The sequence below is a fragment of the Bombyx mandarina genome, chromosome 11 (genome assembly GCF_030267445.1).
Source record: "Bombyx mandarina strain Sakado chromosome 11, ASM3026744v2".
In the NCBI taxonomy this organism is placed as follows: Eukaryota; Metazoa; Arthropoda; class Insecta; order Lepidoptera; family Bombycidae; genus Bombyx; species Bombyx mandarina.
Genome location: NC_143218.1, coordinates 19,594,700 through 19,618,673, shown reverse-complemented (window position 1 = coordinate 19,618,673; position 23,974 = coordinate 19,594,700). Strand labels below are relative to the sequence as shown.

The window sequence follows — 23,974 nt, the reverse complement described above, 5'->3', positions numbered from 1 at the left end:
CCGACCGAGTATAAGAATCGATAGAATCGAGACCAGATATCGATACGGCGCACCGAATCATTGTCGTAATGACAATTTATGCGCGATATAGTGGAATATGTAAACGAGGTCCGGACAAGACAGTCCCCTGGCTCTAATCGGACCACCCGCCTCAAGCGTCGTTTAGATAAAACGATAATACCGATGAGATTTTGCTTTCTTCAAAAATTTTATGGTCGTTTGATTGTAAATGATTAATTTATGTACGTTTAGTTCTGGAGTGTCAGAATTATGTGCCATTTGAATACGTTAAGCGACTCAAAACAATGTCGATGATAATGTTATTGACAGGTTGGCTTTTATCTTATTCGTTTTTTTTTTGTTATGTGTTTAGTTTGTGTGAAGATGAGAATTTACATTTTTGATTTTCTTAAAATAGTATAATCTGCAAAATAATTCAGTTAATTTATCTACAATATTACAGTGTATCATTGGTGTACGTACGGTGAGTCTGTTCAGAACATAATACACTCCTAAACACAATTCGACTTACACAAAAATTATTTTATCAAGGATCTAAATTTACAGTAAAATCGTATGGCAATAAATATATTACAACGCAATCTATTATTACTTAAAAAGCCCCACACTTACAATTAAATTTAAATAATGACAGTCAAATAGTCTAGCTAATGGAGCGAATACATCTGTAATGGAACCTTATTGTTTTAAATAATACATGAATAGTCGTTAATAAATATAACATTGATGTGTGTTATCATAAAATGACTTCCATCCTATTCCTATTTATCTTGTAATAATGTAGACAGCTGATATCAAATGCTACACACATAGAAATAGTGGTATATACGTACGTACGCACGCGCCGGTGTCTGTATGGAGATAAAACGATCATTTACCTAAATGTACCTTTAGAAGATTTTAGAAGTCGATGGCATATTTTATTATCTATATCTACCCCTGTGTCTTTATATGAATGCTATTTGGTAGATATGTATTTAGTATCTAGTATGTATGTATGTAAAGTTCTTATTTTACTGAAGTGCAATAGTTAAGTTACTGTTTTTATACGGTTGATTTGTCCTTTAGTACGTTAGTATTTGTCATTTTAAATCACGGAACCGTTTCTGTATGAGTATTTCCCAGTTAGCACTACTGCTTTGCCTATTTCTGTCACAGTTCGCTTTGAAAATATTTCTAAAACAGTTGGTATTATCATTAAGATTAATTAATATAATAAAAATTCCGACGAAATTGCGAGATTAAACCGTAAAACTAGTTTTGGTTTAGTCTACTAATCGAGAACACCAAACAGAGCTCAACGTCACGTCTCATTGTGATGTTTTTGGTCTCCGTTAACCTTTGTAAGGAGAAACCGCCAGTGTAAGACGAAGCCTATATACAGACAAAATGCCCTTCAAATATTAGAAGAGTAGTACAGCGTTAAACCAGAGGCCGGACAATATTAGAAGGTTCCTGTTGAGACAGGTTTTCTTTCAGTTTCAGTGTCGGAGTGGACTGGTTCTCATTTGTATTTCCAGCATCCGTAACACAGGGCTAAGCCGTAGCTCAATGCCATTTTTTTTAAATCTAATAAAGTAATATTTAAATTTTAAATAAATTTGACTCCTATAAACCTACTTAATTTATTTCCTATCAATTGATATGAGATGTATGGTGAACACGCAATTTATAATTATAAATAATATGTACACATTAGTCACTGGTTTCTTGTTGTTAATTAACAAAATTAATTTTGATTGCAAGTATAAATATTAACAGAAATAAAATTAGATTAGAAATATTTCGATGATTTCCAAATTATATTCCGATAAAGTAGATATGTGACTCATTAGAGTCACGGGTTAACCGTGACGGCACGCCCGGCAGACTGTCTCATCTTTTGCTCTGATTGTTCGTGTTCATGTTCACATGCCTACCGCTAAAAACTCTCCTCAAAATGTCATTAGAAAAAGGACATTTCATTGCACTTAGAAAATACGGAAATAAAAAATGAGTTTATTTGAAGAAAAGAGATATGTGGCGGAAAAAATCTCCTGAAAACCAGCGCGAATGAAGTGATACCAGATAGAATGGAATAACTCTGCTACGATTGTTGCTGACAATATGGTATAAATCTCAGGGAGAACCAAAGTCGCCGAGGATCTAAAAAGTCCGTGTGGACGAGATTATCGACAATCCGATCAGCCTTCTTCTGTACTGAATCAAATAGAAGTAGATAGTTTTTGGGAGCCACGGTCCAGATATCTCCCATATCTGTTTTATGCGAGGCGGGTAATGTTTCGTAAACACAAATCTATGTCCACACATAAAGTACCGCTTCGCTCTATTGAGGACTCCTAAATTTAAAAAGCCACAGCAGTACCTTTATCTGCATTTGCAGGTTTAATTGTGCCCAGAGCGTTTCAGTGGATCTCTGCACTGGTTAGAATAGCAGGTAGCATAATACACCGTGCCTACTACCACGCAGCTACAATACACCATAATATTTTGAAGTCGTCGTATCCTAAAGGATAAGACGTCCGCTGCATTCGTATATAGCGATGCACCGGTGTTCGAATCCCGCGGGCGGGTACCAATTTTTCTAATAAAATACGTACTTAACAAATGTTCACGATTGACTTCCACGGTGAAGGAATAACATCGTGTAATAAAAATCAAACCCGTAAAATTATAATTTGCGTAATTATTGGTGGTAGGACCTCTTGTGAGTCCGCACGGGTAGGTACCACCGCCCCGCCTATTTCTGCCGTGAAGCTGTAATGCGTTTCGGCTTGAAGGGTGGGGCAGCCGTTGTAACTATACTGAGACCTTAGAACTTATATCTCAAGGTGTGTGGCGTATTTACGTTGTAGATGTCTATGGGTTCCAGTAACCACTTAACACCAGGTGGGCTGTGAGCTCGTCCACACACCTAGGCAATAAAAAAATAAATAAAAAAAACCACTTCTAGCCAAATCAATTCAACGGGAATGCCATATCCTCTTTTCAATTCTCCTACAGTCAGCTCTAAGTTTAAATTGTCACGAAGTGATTCCACCGCGCCATGAAAACGGTAGATATATTACTATGTATTTATAAATTAAAACGTATAATTATTATCTATTAATTTATGATCGTACTAGTTCGAAAATCTATTATAAGCCCAATCTTCGTATCTCGAAGATACTCTCATTAATATCTAGAAACGTATTCGCGGACCAAGTCACATCTTAGTGTGTCAGAGGTCACAGGTTCAACTCTATTAGAATATTTTCCCTAAAGATATTCAACGTTCACTTGTATGTATGTGCTTGCTGACTGTAACATTACGGCTGGTCTCAAGTTTAATTGTAAGTATAATGATATCGTTAAAGTATAAGCGTGTCTGCTTAAATATTATGAATTAATAAAACTACCATCAATACAATAATACAACCAACACATAACGATAAGATTTGAGATGATTAGAAAAAGTATTATTATGTAACTCTCCCGTTTCATTTTCTGTGTGTCTTATTGTCACGGTATCACGAAGTTAGAACATATTTTTGAATTAAAATCAACATTGTTTCCTATGATATGAAAGAATAGTGCAAGTAGTCAGTGGAGGGAGCCGTGGACCCGAACCGCCTGGTGGCCGTCGACCACTACACCCAACTAAAAGCAATTAGTTTTACGAGTGTTTACATAAATACGGTACAACTGTTATGATAATATATCACTGATACTGATTATATTTTATATCTTGTTGATTTTTCCAAAACGATTACTAGTTTAATTTGATGTGAAAATTTAAGAGAATTATTTAGTTTCGGAATAAATTGGTATTCGTATTAATTTCAATATTACCATAGCTAATCTGTAAATGACGGTGATTACTATTTAACTATACTTAATTGAATTTTTTATCTTATCATAAGTCACATTACATTAATAAGAAACGAGTTTCCACAGTTCCATCAAATATGAAGTCTACTATCGTTTTCAACTTCCTAATCAACCAATTCCATAGACAATCAATAGCAACGGTAAATAAAAACCTAAAGCATGTAACTAACTATATACTTAAAATAACTAACTAGTATTAAAGAAAAAATAGTGAAAAAACAAAGAACGACATGCGTAACGGGAGTGAGCGAAGAAATGGTATAATATTTGATAGAGGAGTATGGAAGGAGAAAATATGTTGCATCGACCCCAGGTGACTGGGAGAAGGGCAGGAGAATGATGATGATGATGATGAACTAATTAATATTAAATTTGTAAATAATACAATATTTGTATTAGTAGAAAGTCATTCTTATGTTTTTTAATACTGTCTCTATTTTGAGTTTGGAAACAAGCATTTTTCTTTTTCTTTTATTCTGATTCTCTCGAAACTTCCCTCAGTATTTGGAAACCTAAATTATTTAATGCCGATTGTTTGGAAGCAACCGCTTTTAGTGCTCCTGATACTTTAAATCTACCATTGTTAGTATATTGTATCTCATCATAATGTAGTGAGCTCTCGTCTCCATTATTCTGCTAAAGTGTAAACCACATATTGTCGAGTACTAAAATTAGCTAACACAGTGCAATGTCGTAAGAAGCGTCGTTAGAATATCAATTCGCTTTTTGCGAGTCTCGCACGCGAAAGGTTAATATAAACATCATTTAACATTCGCCTTATTGAGGTTATTATATTAAATTAATAATTTACTTTCGAATGAAAACGATAACGTTCTTTTTATTAGCTTTCCGTAAGAAATTGTGGCCGGTGACCTTCAGCATGTCTATGACATTGTGTTTGTCAACGGCTACGACACCAAACACCGTTCTTGAGAATAGTTTTGGCACATTAACCTTTTACTGGCATATATTTGAACACTTTAATCACAAGAGAGGATGTGCCTTCCTTTTCGTACCTGACATATTGTCGGACTGGTTGGGTTCCGCATCCAACATATTTCTGACTTCAATATTAAGATAAAACTCCGAAAGAATGTCTTAATGAATACGTCTTATTATCACATAAATGCGATAAATTTTGCCTAAAGTAACACAGTTTTGTTAATTGTATTTTAAAGAATATTCACAGATTTTTGCCAATTTTCAAATGATTTATCATGTTGAATGACAATTTTGTTCATTAATTATTTACTTAGACTGTAGGTGAAATATGTCATAAAAGTAAATATAAAAATTGATTCGGTTCGCACATTAAAGAATCGATTTTAGAGAAGAATAGAATAGAGGTTGCTTTATTGTACGTCAATATTAAATAATGAAAGAAATACAAAATCATTCAATGCAAAAAGTTCAAAGGGCACTCTTACCACCGAGAGCGATCTCTTCTACATACCTAATAATCAGGAGGACAAGAATCATCTAAGGAGTGAACTTATACGCGGTATGTATACCGATTGCAATTAGTATATACATACGTAAGTACATATATAATATACCATACGAAGAAATAAATATATGTGTAGATATGAGTAACTATAACATTTTACATCAATACCTATGACCAATGCAATATATTGTTACGCCGGTAAGAGTAACGCCATCTATCGCCGAATAGTCGAACGAATATCAAAGGATCTAGAACGCTCGAGAAGTACAACGCCATCTATTGTCAGATAGCGGAAACACACAATACTCGACTTTTGTGGAATATTTTCGACGATTCTAGGGATTTCGTCTCGACTCTAAAAGCGTTGCGGAGATGGCACGCAGTCAGTTAGTAATCGGAACTACTCGAAGCGAAGTAGCGAAGGATTTTCTTTTTATTGCCTTTGTAGGCAGACGAGCGTACGGCCCACCTGATGGTAAGTGGTTACCGTCGCCCATGGACTTCAGCAATGCCAGGAGCAGAGCCAAGCCGCTGCCTATTGCTAATCACCGGAAGCGAAGCGGAAGAAGCGAATCGAGAATTTTAAAGTGTTTGTGAAGTGTTTTAAGTATTCTAAGTGCTAATACAGTATTAACTTGTACTTCGGTAGATTTTTTATTAATCCTGAACCCCAGCGCGTTACAATATGTACAAAATACCAATCAGGCAATTGATCCTCAAGCAAATGAAATGAAACAAATTGACACCCAATGAATAATGATGATGAATGATAATGACTGGATTAATAATTTTCATTAATCAGACGTTTGAGGGAATTTAATGTTTTACTGTCGATTTTAGTGATTTATATTTTATTTATATGTTAATTTTACACAGCCCGCTACGACGATAGAACGATCCAACAACGTGTTTTGTGAACTGCAAACAAGCAATACGTGATCAGGCGTCCCTGCTTATTGGAGCAGTTATGCGTTCCTATTCAAGAATGGGACCGTCACTTTATGAAGACGTCCTTAATTCGTGATAATGATATAAAGTAGACGTCATCAATTGAGACTTTAGACCTCATGTCTCAAGGTAGTTGATGCCGTTCACGTAGCGATGCCTATAGGCTTGGTAACCACTTCATACGGGATGAATTGTAAGCTTATTCAACGGTCGACATTATGACTAAATAAAACAGTGATACTATTTTCATCACATTAATTCACAACGATATTACTATATAGTACAAACAATAAAACTACATATGTCATAAGCATAAAACAGAAGATTTTAAAACAATAAAAACAGAGCTTTCAAACAACAAACAATAATAATATTCATAAAACAAATCCGTTATCATGTCGATTCGAAAACACGAGTCACCGGAGGTGGAGGTGGAGGGACCACCGACGTCGAGAGTAGCATTAGTTCCTGTGATGATGGCAGGGCGTGCTCACCGCTGCAATGGGCAGGAGACCTATTTGTGCCGCGAACTAATCACATATAATATCTCAAGTAGAACGTACAACACATATATTATTATTATATTAAGTATGTACATTATATCTGAGTACCTAAATAAAGGTTATAACATCGTGTTGCTAAAAAAGCTATCTTACTGTACACAGAATTAAAAAAAACTGTTTTTATTTTCTTTTCTTTAAAATCTTTATGTTTTTTAAGAGCAGAGTTCATCCATACTATCTGGAGCCACTGCGTTCATTCAGTCTTTTTTGTTACGTACCATCCAGCTTTGGAATGAGCTCCCCTCTACGGTGTTTCCGGAGCGCTATGACATATCCTTCTTCAAAAGAGTGTGGAGAGTACTTAACGGTAGGCAGCGGCTTGGCTCTGTCCCTGGCATTGCTGACGTCCATACGACGGTAACCAATGACAATCAACTGAGCCGTATCCTCGTCTTCGTACAAGGGCAATATAAGTAGCTAGAAATTTCTTTCGAAATATGTAAGTTAGGTAAATTAGTACGTACTCACAAATAACTTGCCCGATGAAGAAACAATAACAAAATATTAATTTACCTAACTACTTATGACATGACGGTCAGTTCTTAACCTCCACAGGCAGCACCGACCATTTCTACCACGAAGTAATCGTGTCTTTCAGCTGAAGAGTGTTGCATATAATCGACTTTGTCGTCGTGGCCTAACGGATAAGACGTCCGGTGCATTCGTGTTGAAGCGATGCACCGGTGTTCGAATCCCGCAGGCGGGTACCAATTTTTCTAATGAAATACGTACTCAACAAATGACTCACGTCACGATTGACTTCCACGAGGAAGGAATAATATCGTGTAATAAAAATGAAACCCGCAAAATAATAATTTGCATAATTACTGGTGGTAGGACTTCTTGTGAATCCGCGCGGCTGGGTACCACCACCCTGCCTATTTCTGCCGTGAAGCAGTAATGCGTTTCGGTTTGAAGGGTGGGGCAGCCGTTGTAACTATACTGAGACCTTAGAGCTTATATCTCAAAGTGGGTGGCGCATTTACGTTGTGGATGTCTATGGGCTCCAGTAACCACTTAACACCAGGTGGGCTGTGAGCTCGTCCACCCATCTAAGCAATAAAAAAAAGCTGGTTGGCATACTGGATGGCTCGAGAGGCAATAATAAAATTCGACGTTTAAAATAGCTTCATAATAATATTATAGTGGTCACGGATGATTTGATTTGAATGTGTGCGTTTACCTCACATGATTTACAAAGATCACGCGTGGGCGTCAAATGTCATACATACACTCACTGATTTTCATGCGCGTAGTAGTTTTAGGGTTCTGTATTTTTTGATTACGTAAACTGTATTTACCTATATATTTTTTTAATTCCTGTAATTATTTCTCTTTACATCTCTCCTGATTAAGTGTTTATTTGAACGTACAAGCTTCGTAATCCCAATAGATGAGAGCTGGGGACTCTTAAAATTAAAATAGGTTTTTAAACTATTTTTGAAAATTAATATGATTGCCATCTTTAATAATAAACACGACGTAATTTAGAAATAGTGAAAACATATCGTCTTTATAATTGATAGTTGGTTTTTAACATGACAGAAAGAAACAAAACAAGTACTCCTAGGTTGCGCCGCGTCACTCAGCTCACCAACAGGTCGCCATCCGAGCTGCAGCCGATCTCACATTATCTGATCGATTTACAGTTTTTGACATCATCATTAACACATATGGACTTGTTGTTGTTGTCTGAAATAAATAAATCAATCATTCATTCATTCATTAAATTTCATTTTCTAAATGGAAAGCTTGTAGTTTTAGTTATTTAATTAATTTTTTTTTATTACTTGGATGGGTGGACGAGCTCACAGCCCACCTGGTGTTAAGTGGTTACTGAAGCCCATAGACTCTACAACGTAAATGCGCCACCCACCTTGAGATATAAGCTCTAAGGTCTCAGTATAGTTACAACGGCTGCCCCACCCTTCAAGCCGAACCGCATTACTGCTTTACGGCAAAAATAGGCAGGGTGGTAGTACCTACCCGTGCGGACTCACAAGTGGTCATACCACCACCTACTACCACCAGTTATTTAAATTCTAATAAGGTCTTGTTAGAAGTTTAAATCTTAAACCAAGTAGGTAGCGTAACCGCATAATATGAAGAACCCTTGCATTACTTATACAAATCAATTTTAACATTTCATTAATTTTCAACAAGTGACACATCGAAGCAACAAAAGTGATAGAATTGATTATAATTTTTAACAAGGATACTGATTGGCTAGACGTATGGATCTAAGGTGCCGACTATCGAATCTATTCTCATATTTTTGTATTTGATTTGATTGACATTAAAATAAATATTAGTCATATTTTAAAAAATATATTATGACTAGCGACCCGCCCTCGCTTCGCTTCGGAAACATGAAAACACACATTAAACCAAAAAAAAAAATTAGAAAAAATTAAAAAAAGTATCCTATGTTCATCAGGGACAATGTCGGCTTCTAATGGAAAAAGAATTTTTCAAATCGGTCCAGTAGTTTCGGAGCCTATTCGAAACAAACAAACAAACAAACAAATCTTTCCTCTTTATAATATTAGTATAGATTTAACTAAAGACATTGCATTAAGCCAGAAACTTGAAACATATTAAATAGCTGAGACGTAATTAAACATCTCAGCGTACGTAATGAATGGTGTAGAATCGGCTGACGATTTTTATATGTACCATGAGATCTTAGGGTATTTATGGTCAATGTTCCTCAAATATTCCGGCAATGCGGCGGACTCAACGAGGCTCCTACCGTAGTTCATAGACGATACAGCAAATGATACACTAGTTACAGCTACATAAAGTTTTTCTAACCGTTCAGGCTGAAAACTAGCAGTGCTGCATGGCGAAAATATAACATGGAAGATATGGAAGCTATTATTGTAACATATTCCCATCATTCGCGTCGTTCCGTCTAACTAAATGTTTGTATGTCGTATGGAACGTAGCTCGCGGCCGCGCGCGGGTAGAGTCTCTTTGACATCGAACAATGGACTTAATGATCAGGACTCCCGTTACAGAAGACGCTCGATCATCTAGATATGCTTGCAGCCGCGGTTTTGCTTTCGTTTTCCTGTTATTAACATTTAGTTCGTGTACCAATTTGACAGTTCGCGAGTATGAAATGTGTTTGGAGACACTCGAGTGGCTGTTGGCGCCTGAGCTATGTTAAGATCTGAGTTTGCACGAAATGTCATCATTATTAAACCATTTTTTTTTGCCATAACGTAATCGTGAATGCTGGTCTAAAATTCCGAAAAAATGTTATTTCAATATATCGCATTAATAACCGCGTCCTTGGTTTCCGGTATTCGCTTGAAATCTAACCTGCATACTTAAGCTTATAAAATCGATTATTCAGTTCTAGGTTCGCAGGTTCTATGATCTCGAACGAGTAAAATTTTATTCCTCATATCCATATTAGAACTTATCAAATTGAGCTCTAGATCGCTACACGCTAAAGAGAAAAACGTACTACATAATCCCGATAAAATTTTCTATAAGAAAAATATAAATAAGATCACGACACACAAAATAGCATAGCAGTATAATCGATAATCAAAATCGATATCGCCCTGTCCACCCATCGAGTGACACAATGGAAATGAAAGTTCGTGGTAAGCACTGGACTGACCGACGGACACCGTTTCTATGTTATTTATTGAGCGTGTGAACTTTCACCGTTGGCTCGCGTGAACTATGTGCACCGCTTCAGATCAATACAGTGATGTCGGATGTGATGAGCTGAGACACGCTTTCGGATTGATCTTTAAAACTAGGTATGTATAATAATTCGACACTTTTAACGGTTAATTAAACCTCGCGGTCTTCCTTCATTTCTACTTTCTCCCTTTCAATGATTGAGCTGTCCCGGGACGGGATTGGTGCTGTCAAATATTAGCTATCGTCTGGCCAAATATCAGGCGCTAACCAATTGTGCATTCTAGTGTGAAGGGTTGGATCGTTATTATACGAAGCCATTGAGATTTAGAAGTACGGCTTAACATTGAGTGAACGGTGTGAAAACTAGTTAGGTGTATACGTATGTACCAGTTCATATGGTACCAGACTAAACTGCTAACAGCTTTAAATCTTCCTCAGTACGCAAACGATCTGCTTGGCGGGTTCGACCCGACCGCACTCGAAGACCTATTGATGCAAAAGCCTACTAAACTAAATGATTTCTACAAACAAAGTGTCAATGACATTGTTTGCTCAGAACACATTAAAACAATAATTTCTATGTACAAAACCGATGTAAAGTACAAATATAACGGAAAACGAGTATGCATGTATGTTCGTGTGCCAAAATGGTTAAATGAATAATTCATGTGGCGTACGTGCATTAAAAGTCATTAAAATACATACGGCGACCGACGCCGCGTGTATAAATTAAGTTAATTTTTATTTAATGCTGTACTGATCGTTGCTTTGAAATTCCAAAAATAATTTAACGAAGTAGGAAATTATGAATGTGTTAAGAGGAGCGCGATATGAGTCGTGAATTGTGAGACCGGCAGACTCACGCCCCAATGACTTTAAGTGGTTACCCGAGTTCATGAAAACTGCAATAAGACTAACACACAACATTAGGTATGAAATAATAAAAGTATTGTCGTGTGCGATCCTCTTAACAAAATAATAATAAACGAGTCACTCTTTAAAAGTCGAAATGTTCTTAATGCTAATTAGATTTACAAGTGTTGCTGTAACAGTCGGTAACCTGTTGGCGACATATTGACATTATTAATAGCGTTAGACTCGAATGGAAAGCAATTTCGAAGACATCATCGTATCTGTTAACAAATTAATTGCACTTATCTTATCGAAAACTATTAATCGTTATCGTAACACTGAAACGTTAGTTGTACTCGAGAGATCATTATTAATTAACGCCATCCATCAGACTTGAGGAGAACTCGCCCAAACCCGGGCTTCTTCTTGAAACCTCTTCGAGCGGACCCACTGAACGCTCAGATGTCCGCTCAGATGACCACCACACCACTCGACCCCGGAGAAATTTATTCTACTCGTTCTAAGCCTAGCCATATTACAATTACATTTCGAGAAAAACAACGGATATTTGAACTTAATTTATTGCCTGGCATTATAATGGACGTAAACTGCTCACACAATCAACACTATTGATGCGTTATTTTAAATTTTAGCGTTTGCTGGATCAAATCCGTGAACAAGCTCACAGCCCGCCTCATATTAAGTGCTTAACAGAGCGCTTTTACACCAGTGTATAAAGGCAAACATCCATCTTGAAACATGTGGTCGAAGTTTATTTTTCTAAAAACGATTCTGTTAGCTGTCCCATCGATCAAAACATATTTCATTTCAAAAGATATTATAAGTCTGTGATGCTCTTCACTTCCAAATCTGCGGAGAAACGAGGTATTTGGAAAAAATATTCATAGCAATAGTTGTAATTTTCGTAAAATCGATTAATTAATCAAAGTATCGTTCTGAATGTCTATTCGAATTAAATGAATATTGATAACGGCCCTTCGAAATTACAATTCAGAACACGTGCCGTGTTTTACATATGAAATTAATATGTATCATTTCATACTAGTTTGTGTGTCAATAAACTTATGTTCACAGCTTAACCTAAATGTAAAGTTATTAAAATTTAAAAAAATATGTTAATAAACACACGTATAACATGTGTTATGTGGAAATACAGAATACATTTCTTTAAGCTCAGTTTTGCTAAAGAAAATCGACATTCAGCTAATTAGGGTGAAGTCTCCATATCTCTGTCCCACCCTTCAAGCCGAAACGTATCACCCCTAGGTTACGTAAGCAGGCAGTGCGGGCTCACATGACGCCCCACAACTAATGTTGACGCTAATTACAGAGACCGCTAAAGACGCAATAAAATTTTCGTGAATTTCACTAACGCACATAATAACGCCTAGATACGTACAATTTAGAATTAATGAACACAAAAAAGTCCACGATATTAATTAGAAAACGTTAAATTTATTCCGTGTCGGCTGCGCCCATATATCACGCCTAACTAACATCTCTACAGAATTCCAAGCTAAGCTCGTAACTCCGATGAAACGTTTGTAAGTTCACTGTAATTATAATTTATGTGTACTCTTCACCCAAATTAAGTTTTTATAAGTGTCGTAAATCGTCGCTCGCAACTTGTAACTACCAAATATAAAACACCTACGGTTAATTAGTAAAGCAAGTTAAATGATGTCAAGCTTGGTGATCCGGCGTCGTACCGCCGAACTAGATGATTGACTGAACACTTTTATGGCGCGCTGGTCTTCTATCATGGATAGGGTCATGGGCTTAAATGTCGGAGTGGTGTTATAGTAAGAAAACACATCTATTGCTTTGTTTTTCTCTGTTACGTAAATTTGCTAAATACCGAATGCACGGCAATGTTTTGAATTAACAAATAAACAATGTGTACAACGTGACAACGTAATATTAAAGAGCGTCTTCTAATTTGAAACAATTATTTTTATTGCTTGGATGGATTGACGAGCTCACGGCCCACCTAGTTAGATTAGCGGAGCCCATAGACATCTACAACGTAAATGCCACCACTCACCTTGAGACAATAGCTCTAAGATCTCAGTTTTACAATCAACGACTGCCCAAACTGAAACGCATTACTGTTCTAAGGCAGAATTAAACAAGGCGATGACACCTAGCGTGACACTAGTATTCAATAACTGGTTCGAGTAATTTTAGAATGAGCCCATCTGCATTTAGCATTCAAATGTCATTTAGAACTATTTTGGAAACTCGCGCTCTGTTTTTTTTTGTAAAAAGATAGCTGTATTTTTTATCTGCAGACAGAATATCATTAGCCCGGTGTATAAGCGCTGATATCGTACGTGTTTTTAAAATTCACATTTTAATTTTCTAATAAAATTAAGTAATTATCTCTGAAAATCAAATCGATAATAAAAATACCTAATATCATGTACCGCCCTTTGTAACAGTACTAAATTAAAATAGTAATGAAATATGAAATAATAATAAATTTAACGAAATATGAAACTCTAAAATAAGGGAGATATTAACATATTAATGAAACGCCCACGCGTCTCAGAACTAGGTATGTTTGTTTTACTGATTTGAATAAATACTTAATTATGTTAATCGTGTAATCAGTTTCGGTAAATGTTGGTAAGTAAATTAGATCTCAGTTTGCGGGCAATCCATAATTTAGTTGGCTATCTGGTTTTTAAGTGAGTTGCAACGTCGTCCGCCCGTCGGGGTACTTACTGGACAAGAACTATTTGGAACAGCAACAGGAATGTGCAGGCGCGGCAGGCGACAAATAACTTCGCCCGGACATGTGATGCAACAATACTCAGTCGATTCTTTATGTCGTAAACTTACCATCCGGCTTTGGAATGAGTTCCCCTCCACGGTGTTTCCCGAGCGCTACGACATATTATTCTTCAAAGAAGGCTTGTGGAGAGTACTTAACGGTAAGCAGCGGCTTGGCTCTGTCCCTGGCATTCTGAAGTCCATGGGCGACGATAAACACTCACCATCAGGTAGGCCGTACGCAAGTCTGCCTATAAGGGCAAAAAAGTGAACCTACGGTCTCAGTGCACCCCTGATGTTAAGTGCTTCGTGGAGCTCACGCAACACACACTACCATTCATACTGAAACACATGAAGATTCGCGGCTGATATAGGTAGCGCGGTGCTAGCTACTATACGATCACAACATTATATGCACGATCAAAAGTTAATAATAACTGGACAAAACTTTATTAGCTAAAAAAGCTCAATTTTTAATGTTTCAATGATACCTCGGACTCTCGATTGACCTTTGCATTCTTGAGACAAAAATATACAATTTAGAGATAAGTATTAAAAATTGATTTTAATGAGAACAAAATAAGTTGAAACTAGAACACGCAGCAACGAACAGTAAATCTCAAACTAGTGAAGGATGTGCTTGCCACCACAGACGGCGTTACGCTTCGAGTAATCTCTTGCAGGTACTTATCTGTTCGTATTTACTATAGAAATACATTTTTTACAAAACAAAAATATTCGAAATGAATAATTTAGTAATACAAAATAAATTTAAGTTTTTGCATTAATGACTTAGACGCAATATATTTAAAAACAGCTTAATTTGCAAATTGAGACATCGCATTTAATTATGACCTTCGTTAATTTAAAAAAGTATTATACGACAAAAAATTTTTTTTTTTATATTTCATTATTAACGTGTTTAATGAAAACGCGATATTTTATTATATGTATTAATTGTATTGTGAAGGTCTCCATGCGAGAGACCACGGCGACGTGGTCGCACGGGTCTACCTGTCGGTTCAGTTAATATTCTGTAATTATATAGTTATATATTTTTCCCTTACCTATGCTAATAGCCTTGAGAGGCATTTCAGCTTATCTTGGACGTATAGGTGAACTCACGGGGCTAATACCGGGAGTGTTGCTAGCACTGGCAAGAGCAGTGCTTTGCAGAATCAATGTGGTGCATTAACGGTTCATCAACGCTCACAAGTCGTTCGTACATCTGTTATAACTAATAGTTTATAGTCGCTAACATTTGCTATTGAAGAAACTTGTGACTTAAGGACTCGATTTTCATCACACATTACACCATCGAAAACATATAATACAGTAAAAGTACACTTAAAGTAGGACAATTCGTATAGTTCATTGATCGGGTTCCTAACAGTTCTTGTCGCATCGACCGTAAAGCTACGACGACAAGGCTCTCATTGTGGGCCCACTAATAATCTCTTGATTTATATTCTGGATCGATAATTATGTTTTACGACATGCAGTCACATAAATTCCTATTTTCTACGCCTTGTTTTGTGTAGTCAAGGAGCTCGGATACTTTTCTGTTATCTTTTTCTCTCTCTTTTAAAGCAGAATATTGAAACGATCTGAAGTGGGCAGCGGCTTGGCTCTACTCCTGGCATTGCCAAAATCCATGGGCCATGGTAACCACTCACCATCAGGTGGGCCGTATGCTCGTCTGCCTACAAGGGCAATAAAAAAAACAATAGAAGGGTGGCGATCACAACTTCTCATCAGGTAGATCGTGAATTTTATTTTACAGTAAAAAATAGTTCAACATATTATTATGTGGGACTATTTAAGACATATTATTATCTGAAATCTTCCGTGAATACTCCTCCAAAGTATGTATTTAATCTGTAAAATTTCGTAAGTCTTCGTTACTCTTGTTACTGCGCACATGTAATCGCAATAGCAGATATATGTACAATAGTTTGCGAGTTTTAGTAATGGCCTTATATCAACGGCCTCATCTAGTCGCACTATATCTACACGGATAAAACATCAGAGTGCTCGCCTGTAACATCACGGAGCATCAGACCGCGCTTCAAGCTACGATCCCAAGCTCCTGCACCACACGTGTTATCTCACACATTAATAACTTGTTGTTAAGTCTCATACGTAGATTTATAACAAATGACAATTTATACGAGAGTCAATGAATACTGTAACGATGACCGGGACAGGCGGGGTCTCGCGGCGGGGGCTCTCGTTATCATGGAAATAAGAATTACTTTCGTATGTTCCGCCTAGTTCAGAATGCGTAGACATGCTGGTTGTTCAGTGATTGCTGGTAGCTCGGTGCCTATTTCAGTTTTGTCAGGACTCGTGCGCTAACTCAGGCTCTTGGGTAAATTCCATAGTCGTTTTTACGATACACATGGGAAAAACTCAGGTGGTGCTCTTTTTCTACTGACACTATAGAACCAATTGTAAAATGTCACCGTCTTTTTTAATTTTTTATTACTTAGATGGGTGGACGAGCTCACAGCCCACCTGGTATTAAGTGGTTACTAGAGCCCATAGACATCCACAACGTAAATGCGCCACCCACCTTGAGATATAAGTTCTAAAGTTTCAAGTATAGTTACAACGGCTGCCCTACTCTTCAAACCGAAACGCATTACTGCTTCACGGCAGAAATAGACAGGGTGGTGGTACCCACCCGCACGGACTCACAAGAGGTCCTAACTACCAGTAATTATGCAAATTATAATTTTGCGGGTTTCATTTTTGTTACGCGATGTTATTCCTTCACCGTGGAAGTCAATCGTGAACATTTGTTGAGTACGTATTTCATTAGAAAAATTGGTACCCGCCTGAGATTCAAACACCGGCGCATCGCTTAACACGAATGCACCGGACGTCTTATCCATTAGCCCACGACGACGTCTTCGTCACGAAGGGACTGTACTGAGTATTGATGTCGTGAAGCAGGATTCGTTTAAAATATGGTACAGTCACAAGCGCAATGCAGTTGAAACTTGCACCTCAAACCTCTCAGAGAGCGACGGACTTATCGCCGTCTATATCAACCCGATTCACAGTACTTACTCCCGGTAATTTCACACTACAACGACCCAAAAAGTATATGTTCGAGCAAGTCTCAAAATCGTACGAAATTCTCTTAATTACTGTAATTCCGTACGACATCGTGAAACAAAGTGAATTTCGTTTCTTTACATATTCCGTCGTCCGACTGCTACGACTAAAGAACGCTTCATGGGTACAAGCTGTCAGGGATGCCAGAATATAAATAAAAGAGGGCGTAATGTACTTGTCGGATTCATTAAGTTCATTGTGATGGCACATTTTATTAGCTACATACGACATTTTCGGATTATTATCTGAAGTTGTGTAAATAATTACCGTAATTGTAATTTTTTTAATTGTTTAGTAGGATGCACGAGCTCACGGTTCATCTGGTGTTAGGTGGTTACCGGTGCCCATTGACATCTACAACGTAAATGCCGCCACCCACCTTTGGGAAATTATTTGTAAGGTTTCACTTTTAACAGTACAACAGCTGCCCCGCCCTTCAAACCGAAACCCATCACTGCTTCAGGGCAGAAATAGACAGGGCGGTGGTACCTACCGGTGCGGACTTCCAAGACGTCCTACCACTACCTTTCTCTTTAGTTTTCTTATTTGACTTATTTTTAATGAAAGATTGATAATTTATAATCAATTCCTGCTTTAACACTTTCAAATTCACTTTATTTGAAAACAGAAGTCAAAATATCAAATAACCAGTATCGATATGGTATTCATTCGTATCGATAACCTTGGTATTGCCCATGGACGTCAGCAATGCCAGAGGCAGAGCCAGGCCCCTTGTCTGCAACTACAACAAGACTTTAAAATCATTAAATCCTACGTTTCAATTTTTTTATAATTTTCTCACAAACAAATAATGGGCTACGGTACCACCCCTACGTAGCGCGAGGCCAGCAAATTTAATGGACCGACATCGCAGTGCGACAAAAAAGTCGCAAATTGATTCTGACGCCCAAATTGCATACGATGCGCCCATCGCCGCGGCGCGGCCCTCTCCTCCCTGACGCTCATTACCTAACTGTATAGTCATCAGTTAGCCTCCATGGAGATCTTAAACGTCTTTCATGGGAGAAATGTAATATGCTTGTCCGTCTCATTTTATGAGTCCACAATATTGTAGTTAATGTTAACAACAAAAAATAACTTGTTATGGCTTATTGAACAAATAATAGGTATATTTTCTTATACACGGTCTGGTAATGTTAAATATCGACATTATTCAGAATACTATGTATTGTGATAGAATATGTCTAATTATTCCAGTAAATAATAAAATAATTATGATGTGCTAAAAATATATTTTTAAGCTCAAAATGAATGTTCAACACTCTTTATGTTACTACTACTGTTACTGTTTACTACTGTGATTGAAATATCGCAAATGAGCACACTTGTATTTTTTTAACAACATTAAATAAGTCAATATCCTATTGCAATCGCTATGTTCACACGTATATATGTTAATCGGGTCCTCATCGATCATGTGACGCGTTGAGATAAGATTATAAAATATTTTAAGAACACTCTCCTTAGTACAATAGTCGATACAGCTGTATACCGAAACATCGAGTGATGATATTCAGCTCAGTTAAATGTAATAAAAATAAATGTGTAATTACAATAATTGACAGAGTCTAAGTCTCATTGTAGTTGCAAGACAATGGAATATTTAAATAAATTCAAGGATTTATTACATTTATTTTTTAATAATATTTATAAATGAACTGAATAATGCATTGAAAAAAGATATAAAATATTAAAGCTCTCACCTTGCATCCTTCACACGTGAAAGCTCCAAAATGAAAGCCTGCCGCGGGCTCTCCACACACTTTGCATTGTTGATTCATCTGTAATTATTAAAAATATTATTATTAAGCATTACAATTATTTTGAAATATGCACTTTAATTTACATTTTAAATTATAAGAATTTACATACATATTTTGGGATTTACATTTGGGACCACATAGTTTCCGACCGTGCTGTGAACTCTTCTCTATAGCGTTTCCTGAACGCTATGATACGCTCTTCTTCAGATCCGGTTTGGAAAACTGGCAAGAGTGGGTAGCCTATTGTTGCGCTCTTGGTATTGCTGATCTTTATGAGTAACCGTTACCATCTACCATCAGGGGCACCACGTCCTAGTCTACCTTCAGAAGCAATGAGTTTAATTAGAACACTTCTAATACCCGGTGTGAACATAACCAGAGAACTTATTATCATTTCAACCTTTTTATAGTAACACCTGCCGGCGACGAACAGCCATATATTATAACCCAGACACAGCGTTATAGCCTACCTACCGCAAGAGCACATTTAAATTAATGCTCTTATCAAAACTGAATGCTGTATCGATTAATAAGCGGGATTCAACTTTTAAATTCATCGAAAAATCAATGGTTTTAAAGTAACGAAAATGAAGACGACAAATTACACGAATTCTTAGTGTTTAACGTACATTGCGTGTTTTGTGCATTACTGTTACTGATGTCTGTGTCTGATGCGTTTCCGCAGCACAGCAGTAATGCATTCCACTTTGAAAGATTCATACCTAATCGAAATTTGAAACAATTAAGATTTATGCATCACGTCTAAGCGTCGGAGACGGGATCATTGTTGGGATTATGAGTTCCGGTACGAGCTTAACACCAAGCGAGCCGTAAGCTTGTCCGCTAATATGTATATAGCCAGAATATTATCAAATGGTCGAGTGGAAGCGCCTGCAGCTCCTGACTCCTTACTGGACCCTACATGTCGACCGCATTGTGTATTTTTGATTCAAAATATTTAATAAAAATATTGCGTAAATTAAAATTAATCTCGATTGAATTAGCAAAATAAATATAGAATCTAAATTAGAATGGATTCAAAAGAATCACCTTTGAATTCTTAGCTCTGAATGCTTTATTTATTTTGTCTAGAATCACAATCAAAAATGTATTAGCAGTTGTTCCTCACTTGACATTTCGTATGTCGACACGATTTTAACAAAATCTATTACTTAAAACAAATTTCTAGAATTTTAAATTTGATATGGAAGAACAATTTCGTGTGTTGAAAAGTTGTTCTTTATCTTTAAAGAGTTGCATGTACCTTTTCAATAATTTTCAAATATAAGCGACGGACACATAGACTACCTGTTGTTAAGTGGTTAACATATCTTTAAAACGTGCGGAACTATCTTAATCGGTCTGTCGGTTTTAATAGTCATTACGAGTGTTGTAAGCCATACGGGATAAATAGGTCACCCTGTGGTACATTCTTGTAAGGGTATACAGATTCCACTAAAAACTGCTCACAATTGACGCCCCCTTGTAAGAGTTGTAAGAGTTTTGGCTCCGTCAATGTAAAGTGTAACCTTATAGAAACAAATGTAATTTTTCGTCCACCCATCTAAGCAATAAAAAAAAAAAGCTTCATTGTAAAATGGAAATATATGAAAAATACTTCTAATGTACCGAAGATTGTTGCATCTCAAAAGAAATCGACCCGTGATGAGTGACCCCGGTGCCATTTTACGTGCCACTCAGTCATGTTGCAAGGTGGAACCAGCCAGGTAGCTGTAACCATGTTTCCACCACATATTTGATGCTCATCTAACGGACCTATTTTATCAAGGCAAAGTCCAGCAAAATCGGAACCTCTGTAACCACATTCACTAGATAATCTCGCGTTTACATCTTTCAAACGGCAAAATTAGATTCGTACCATTGGATAACCTAACAAAAATATCCACGCGGTAGAAGCTATTGAAATAGAATATTTTTTTGGAATATTTCTGTAAAAATATAATTTTACATTTCATAAACGAACCCGGGGCTCATGTAGAGCTAAACACGCAGTCTTTGCATGTGCTCTTGGAGAGCCTTGAATGTAAATCAAATCAAACTTAAAGTGTTGTATTAAAATAACAGTCTTACAAGATGTCTTAATGGCAATGTTTGTGTTAACATAGCATGTGCTACCAGTACCATGTGAACTAAAATGTGAGTGGTAGTTGAATTTAAACGCTTCAAACTTATTCGTAATTTTTTTTACTGATCAAATTAGTGAACGGGCTCACGGTTCACCAGGGGTTAAGTGGTAACCGGAGTCTATTGACGTAAATACCGCCTCCCACTTTGAGTTCAGTTCCATAGTAAAACGGTTGCTCCAAACTTAAAACTGAAACGCACATCACAACAGAAATTGGCAGGGTGGTGGTGGTGGTGATATTTACTACAGTGGGATTACAAAACGCCCTACCATAAGTTAATGCGTAAATTACAGTTTTTGCAGGTTCGAATTTCATTACACAATATTGTTCTTTCATCATGGTGGTTATTCGTGAGCACTTGTTACTTACGTATTTCATTGGAGACCTGCCTGCGAGATAAGAACGTGTTTCAGCGTGTGCATCAATCATGACATTAAAATATTTTGCGTATACTGTTATACATATGGGGTTTGAAAACTACTTAATGTCAGGTGATTCATGAGTTCATTTACTTATTTAAACAACAAATGAAGAAAAGTACACTTGACTTAGTAATCGCATATTACATATTTTGTATAGCGAAAACCCAAACGCGGCGCGAAAATAATACTCAATCGAGTATCGAGTGAGTTATCATAGTAGTAATGCCTATAAAAATTTCGTGTGCTCTAAACAGCATCTGAAGTGTGATTGCGTGATTCGAGTACCAATTGACGCACGAAAAATCAAATGTTCTCTATGTAAGCATTCCTGTTTGATTGTAGTGTCAATAGAATGGATCATGCCATCCTGTTGAGATGATTTCTTTATAGATTTTGCAACAATGTTCGTAGAGAAACGTAGGTAAGACGCCCAGTCTTTATTAGGCTATTGGCCTTTCAGTCCTGAGGCAAGCTTACGTTTCAGTAATTTATTTATGCCTACTTGTCGTGGTATAAAGGCAAATTCATACTAAACTACCTACTTTTTGTGCCGAGAGGTTGAGAATGATTGCGACATCCGCTCCAATAGTCCTCCTCCAGTGGAAATATGAAATACATGGGTTGAAAGGGCCGAGAAATGTTAAAGGGTACCTACCACCTAGTGGGTAATCTTCGTGGGGCAAGGTTAGCGGTTTGAATTTCCCTACCCAGCGAAGTATTGCGTGCTGTTAGTCCGGTAATCGCTCAACAATAGGCGGATCAGGATATCATTTGCCCTCAAAGTAAATATATACTTAAAATTGGTTTTATAAGAACTATATTCTAACTAAGCCTACGCAGCTATCTTTAAACTGGCTTACTGTTAAAAAAAAAAACCCACATTAATTCAAAATCTACACGTGTATAAACAAACATTCATAACTAGTTACATCACACGGCCAATCATCACGACTCTAACAACAGAACTAATGTAAATACACCTTTATTTATTTAGTGACATGCACAAATTGATACTTAAAATGTTCTATTAATTTATACATTACAAAAAAATAAGGTCATATGTCCAACTCTATAAAACTCTCAAGAACGTTACATAAAGTTGACAATTGATTAACAGAAAATGCGAACAGCCGTTCTGAAGTTGGTAAAATTTAATGCTTAAACCTCAAGTGTTATCTTCAATTAGGAATGTATTTTTGAATTGTTGCTTGACGGATTTATATTAAGCAATTTTTAAAGATTTCGACTAATGATTTGTAAAATATCTTTAATTCTCACCAAAAGTTCAAAACTACTTCACCAAAGATAAGAAATAACATACGTACGGCGATCTACAAATATATTTCTTGAGTTTCCCCTTCAAGAATAAATTCCATTTAAAACCGTAGGAAAGTTTAATGCTATCTCTAAGCTCCGGTAGCCAATTAACATCAGATAGGACATTAAGCGCTTACCCATTTGAGCAATTTTTTTTATTAAAAAATTTTACTCTTCCGTCGTTGAAGTCATTCGTGAACACCCGATAAGTTCGTGTTTCATATATAAAAATAGAGCAGTCTACATGAGTGCACCGCCACCTTATGCAAACTTTAGGCAACGACGACCTCAAAAATGTGCGTGTGCGTTTTGTGTATTTTGTTAAGCAGAATCGTTCATTTCTCAAAAATATTTCGTTGAAATACATAAAATTAAATAAACGTTCTTTAATAATATGTTGCGATGGGCTAACGAGGTGGCGTGACCGGCCTCTGTTAACATATCACTTTTTTAACAATCCGCTCAAAGGTTCCCGATGAAGGATTGAGTGCACTAAGGTAGGGCTGACGAAAACTGGGCTGATTTGTTCTTATTTTTTTTTATTCTCAGCACTAACTGGGCTGTTGACGACCAGTGGCGACTAACTAACAACAACGCGATGTGCCGTCATGCATGACGCATGCGCTCACTCCGGCGGCCTCACTAGACAACATAAAGCGTTTTTATATTCGTAAATAGGAAAATGTACTAAATAGATACCACACACTTTTCTAAAACAAATTTAACAACTCTTTGATTAAAAACAATACCAATATCTCAAACAATAGTCATTATTTTACATAATTTATACTAAATAAATGTTTTCTAGACACGTAATTGTATGAAAAGGAAAGTATATGGTCAAATCGTTTTACAGAAACAAATAAATGGCACGAGTGACTGAAATTAGAATATTTGTTTTAATAATAAATAATTTCAGTATGATACGACATTAATCAAAGTTTTCGTTTTTTAGTGTCGCCAGAAATACGCGTCGTGTTTTTCGCAGCCCTACAGGCAACACAGCCGACAACAAGTGACG

General features: G+C 36.7%; 1 protein-coding gene across 1 annotated transcript in view; it reads right to left on the bottom strand.

Annotated features, from left to right (window-relative positions):
- The window catches only part of LOC114251740 (uncharacterized), a 59,699-nt gene extending 40,567 nt beyond the window's left edge, over nt 1-19,132 (bottom strand). Inside the window, exon 1 of the mRNA XM_089731156.1 lies at nt 19,008-19,132. Coding sequence (XP_089587282.1) covers nt 19,008-19,085 — 78 coding nt within the window. The 5' untranslated portion in view covers nt 19,086-19,132. The remainder of the gene's footprint in view (nt 1-19,007) is intronic.
- Between the last annotated feature and the right edge of the window lie 4,842 nt (nt 19,133-23,974).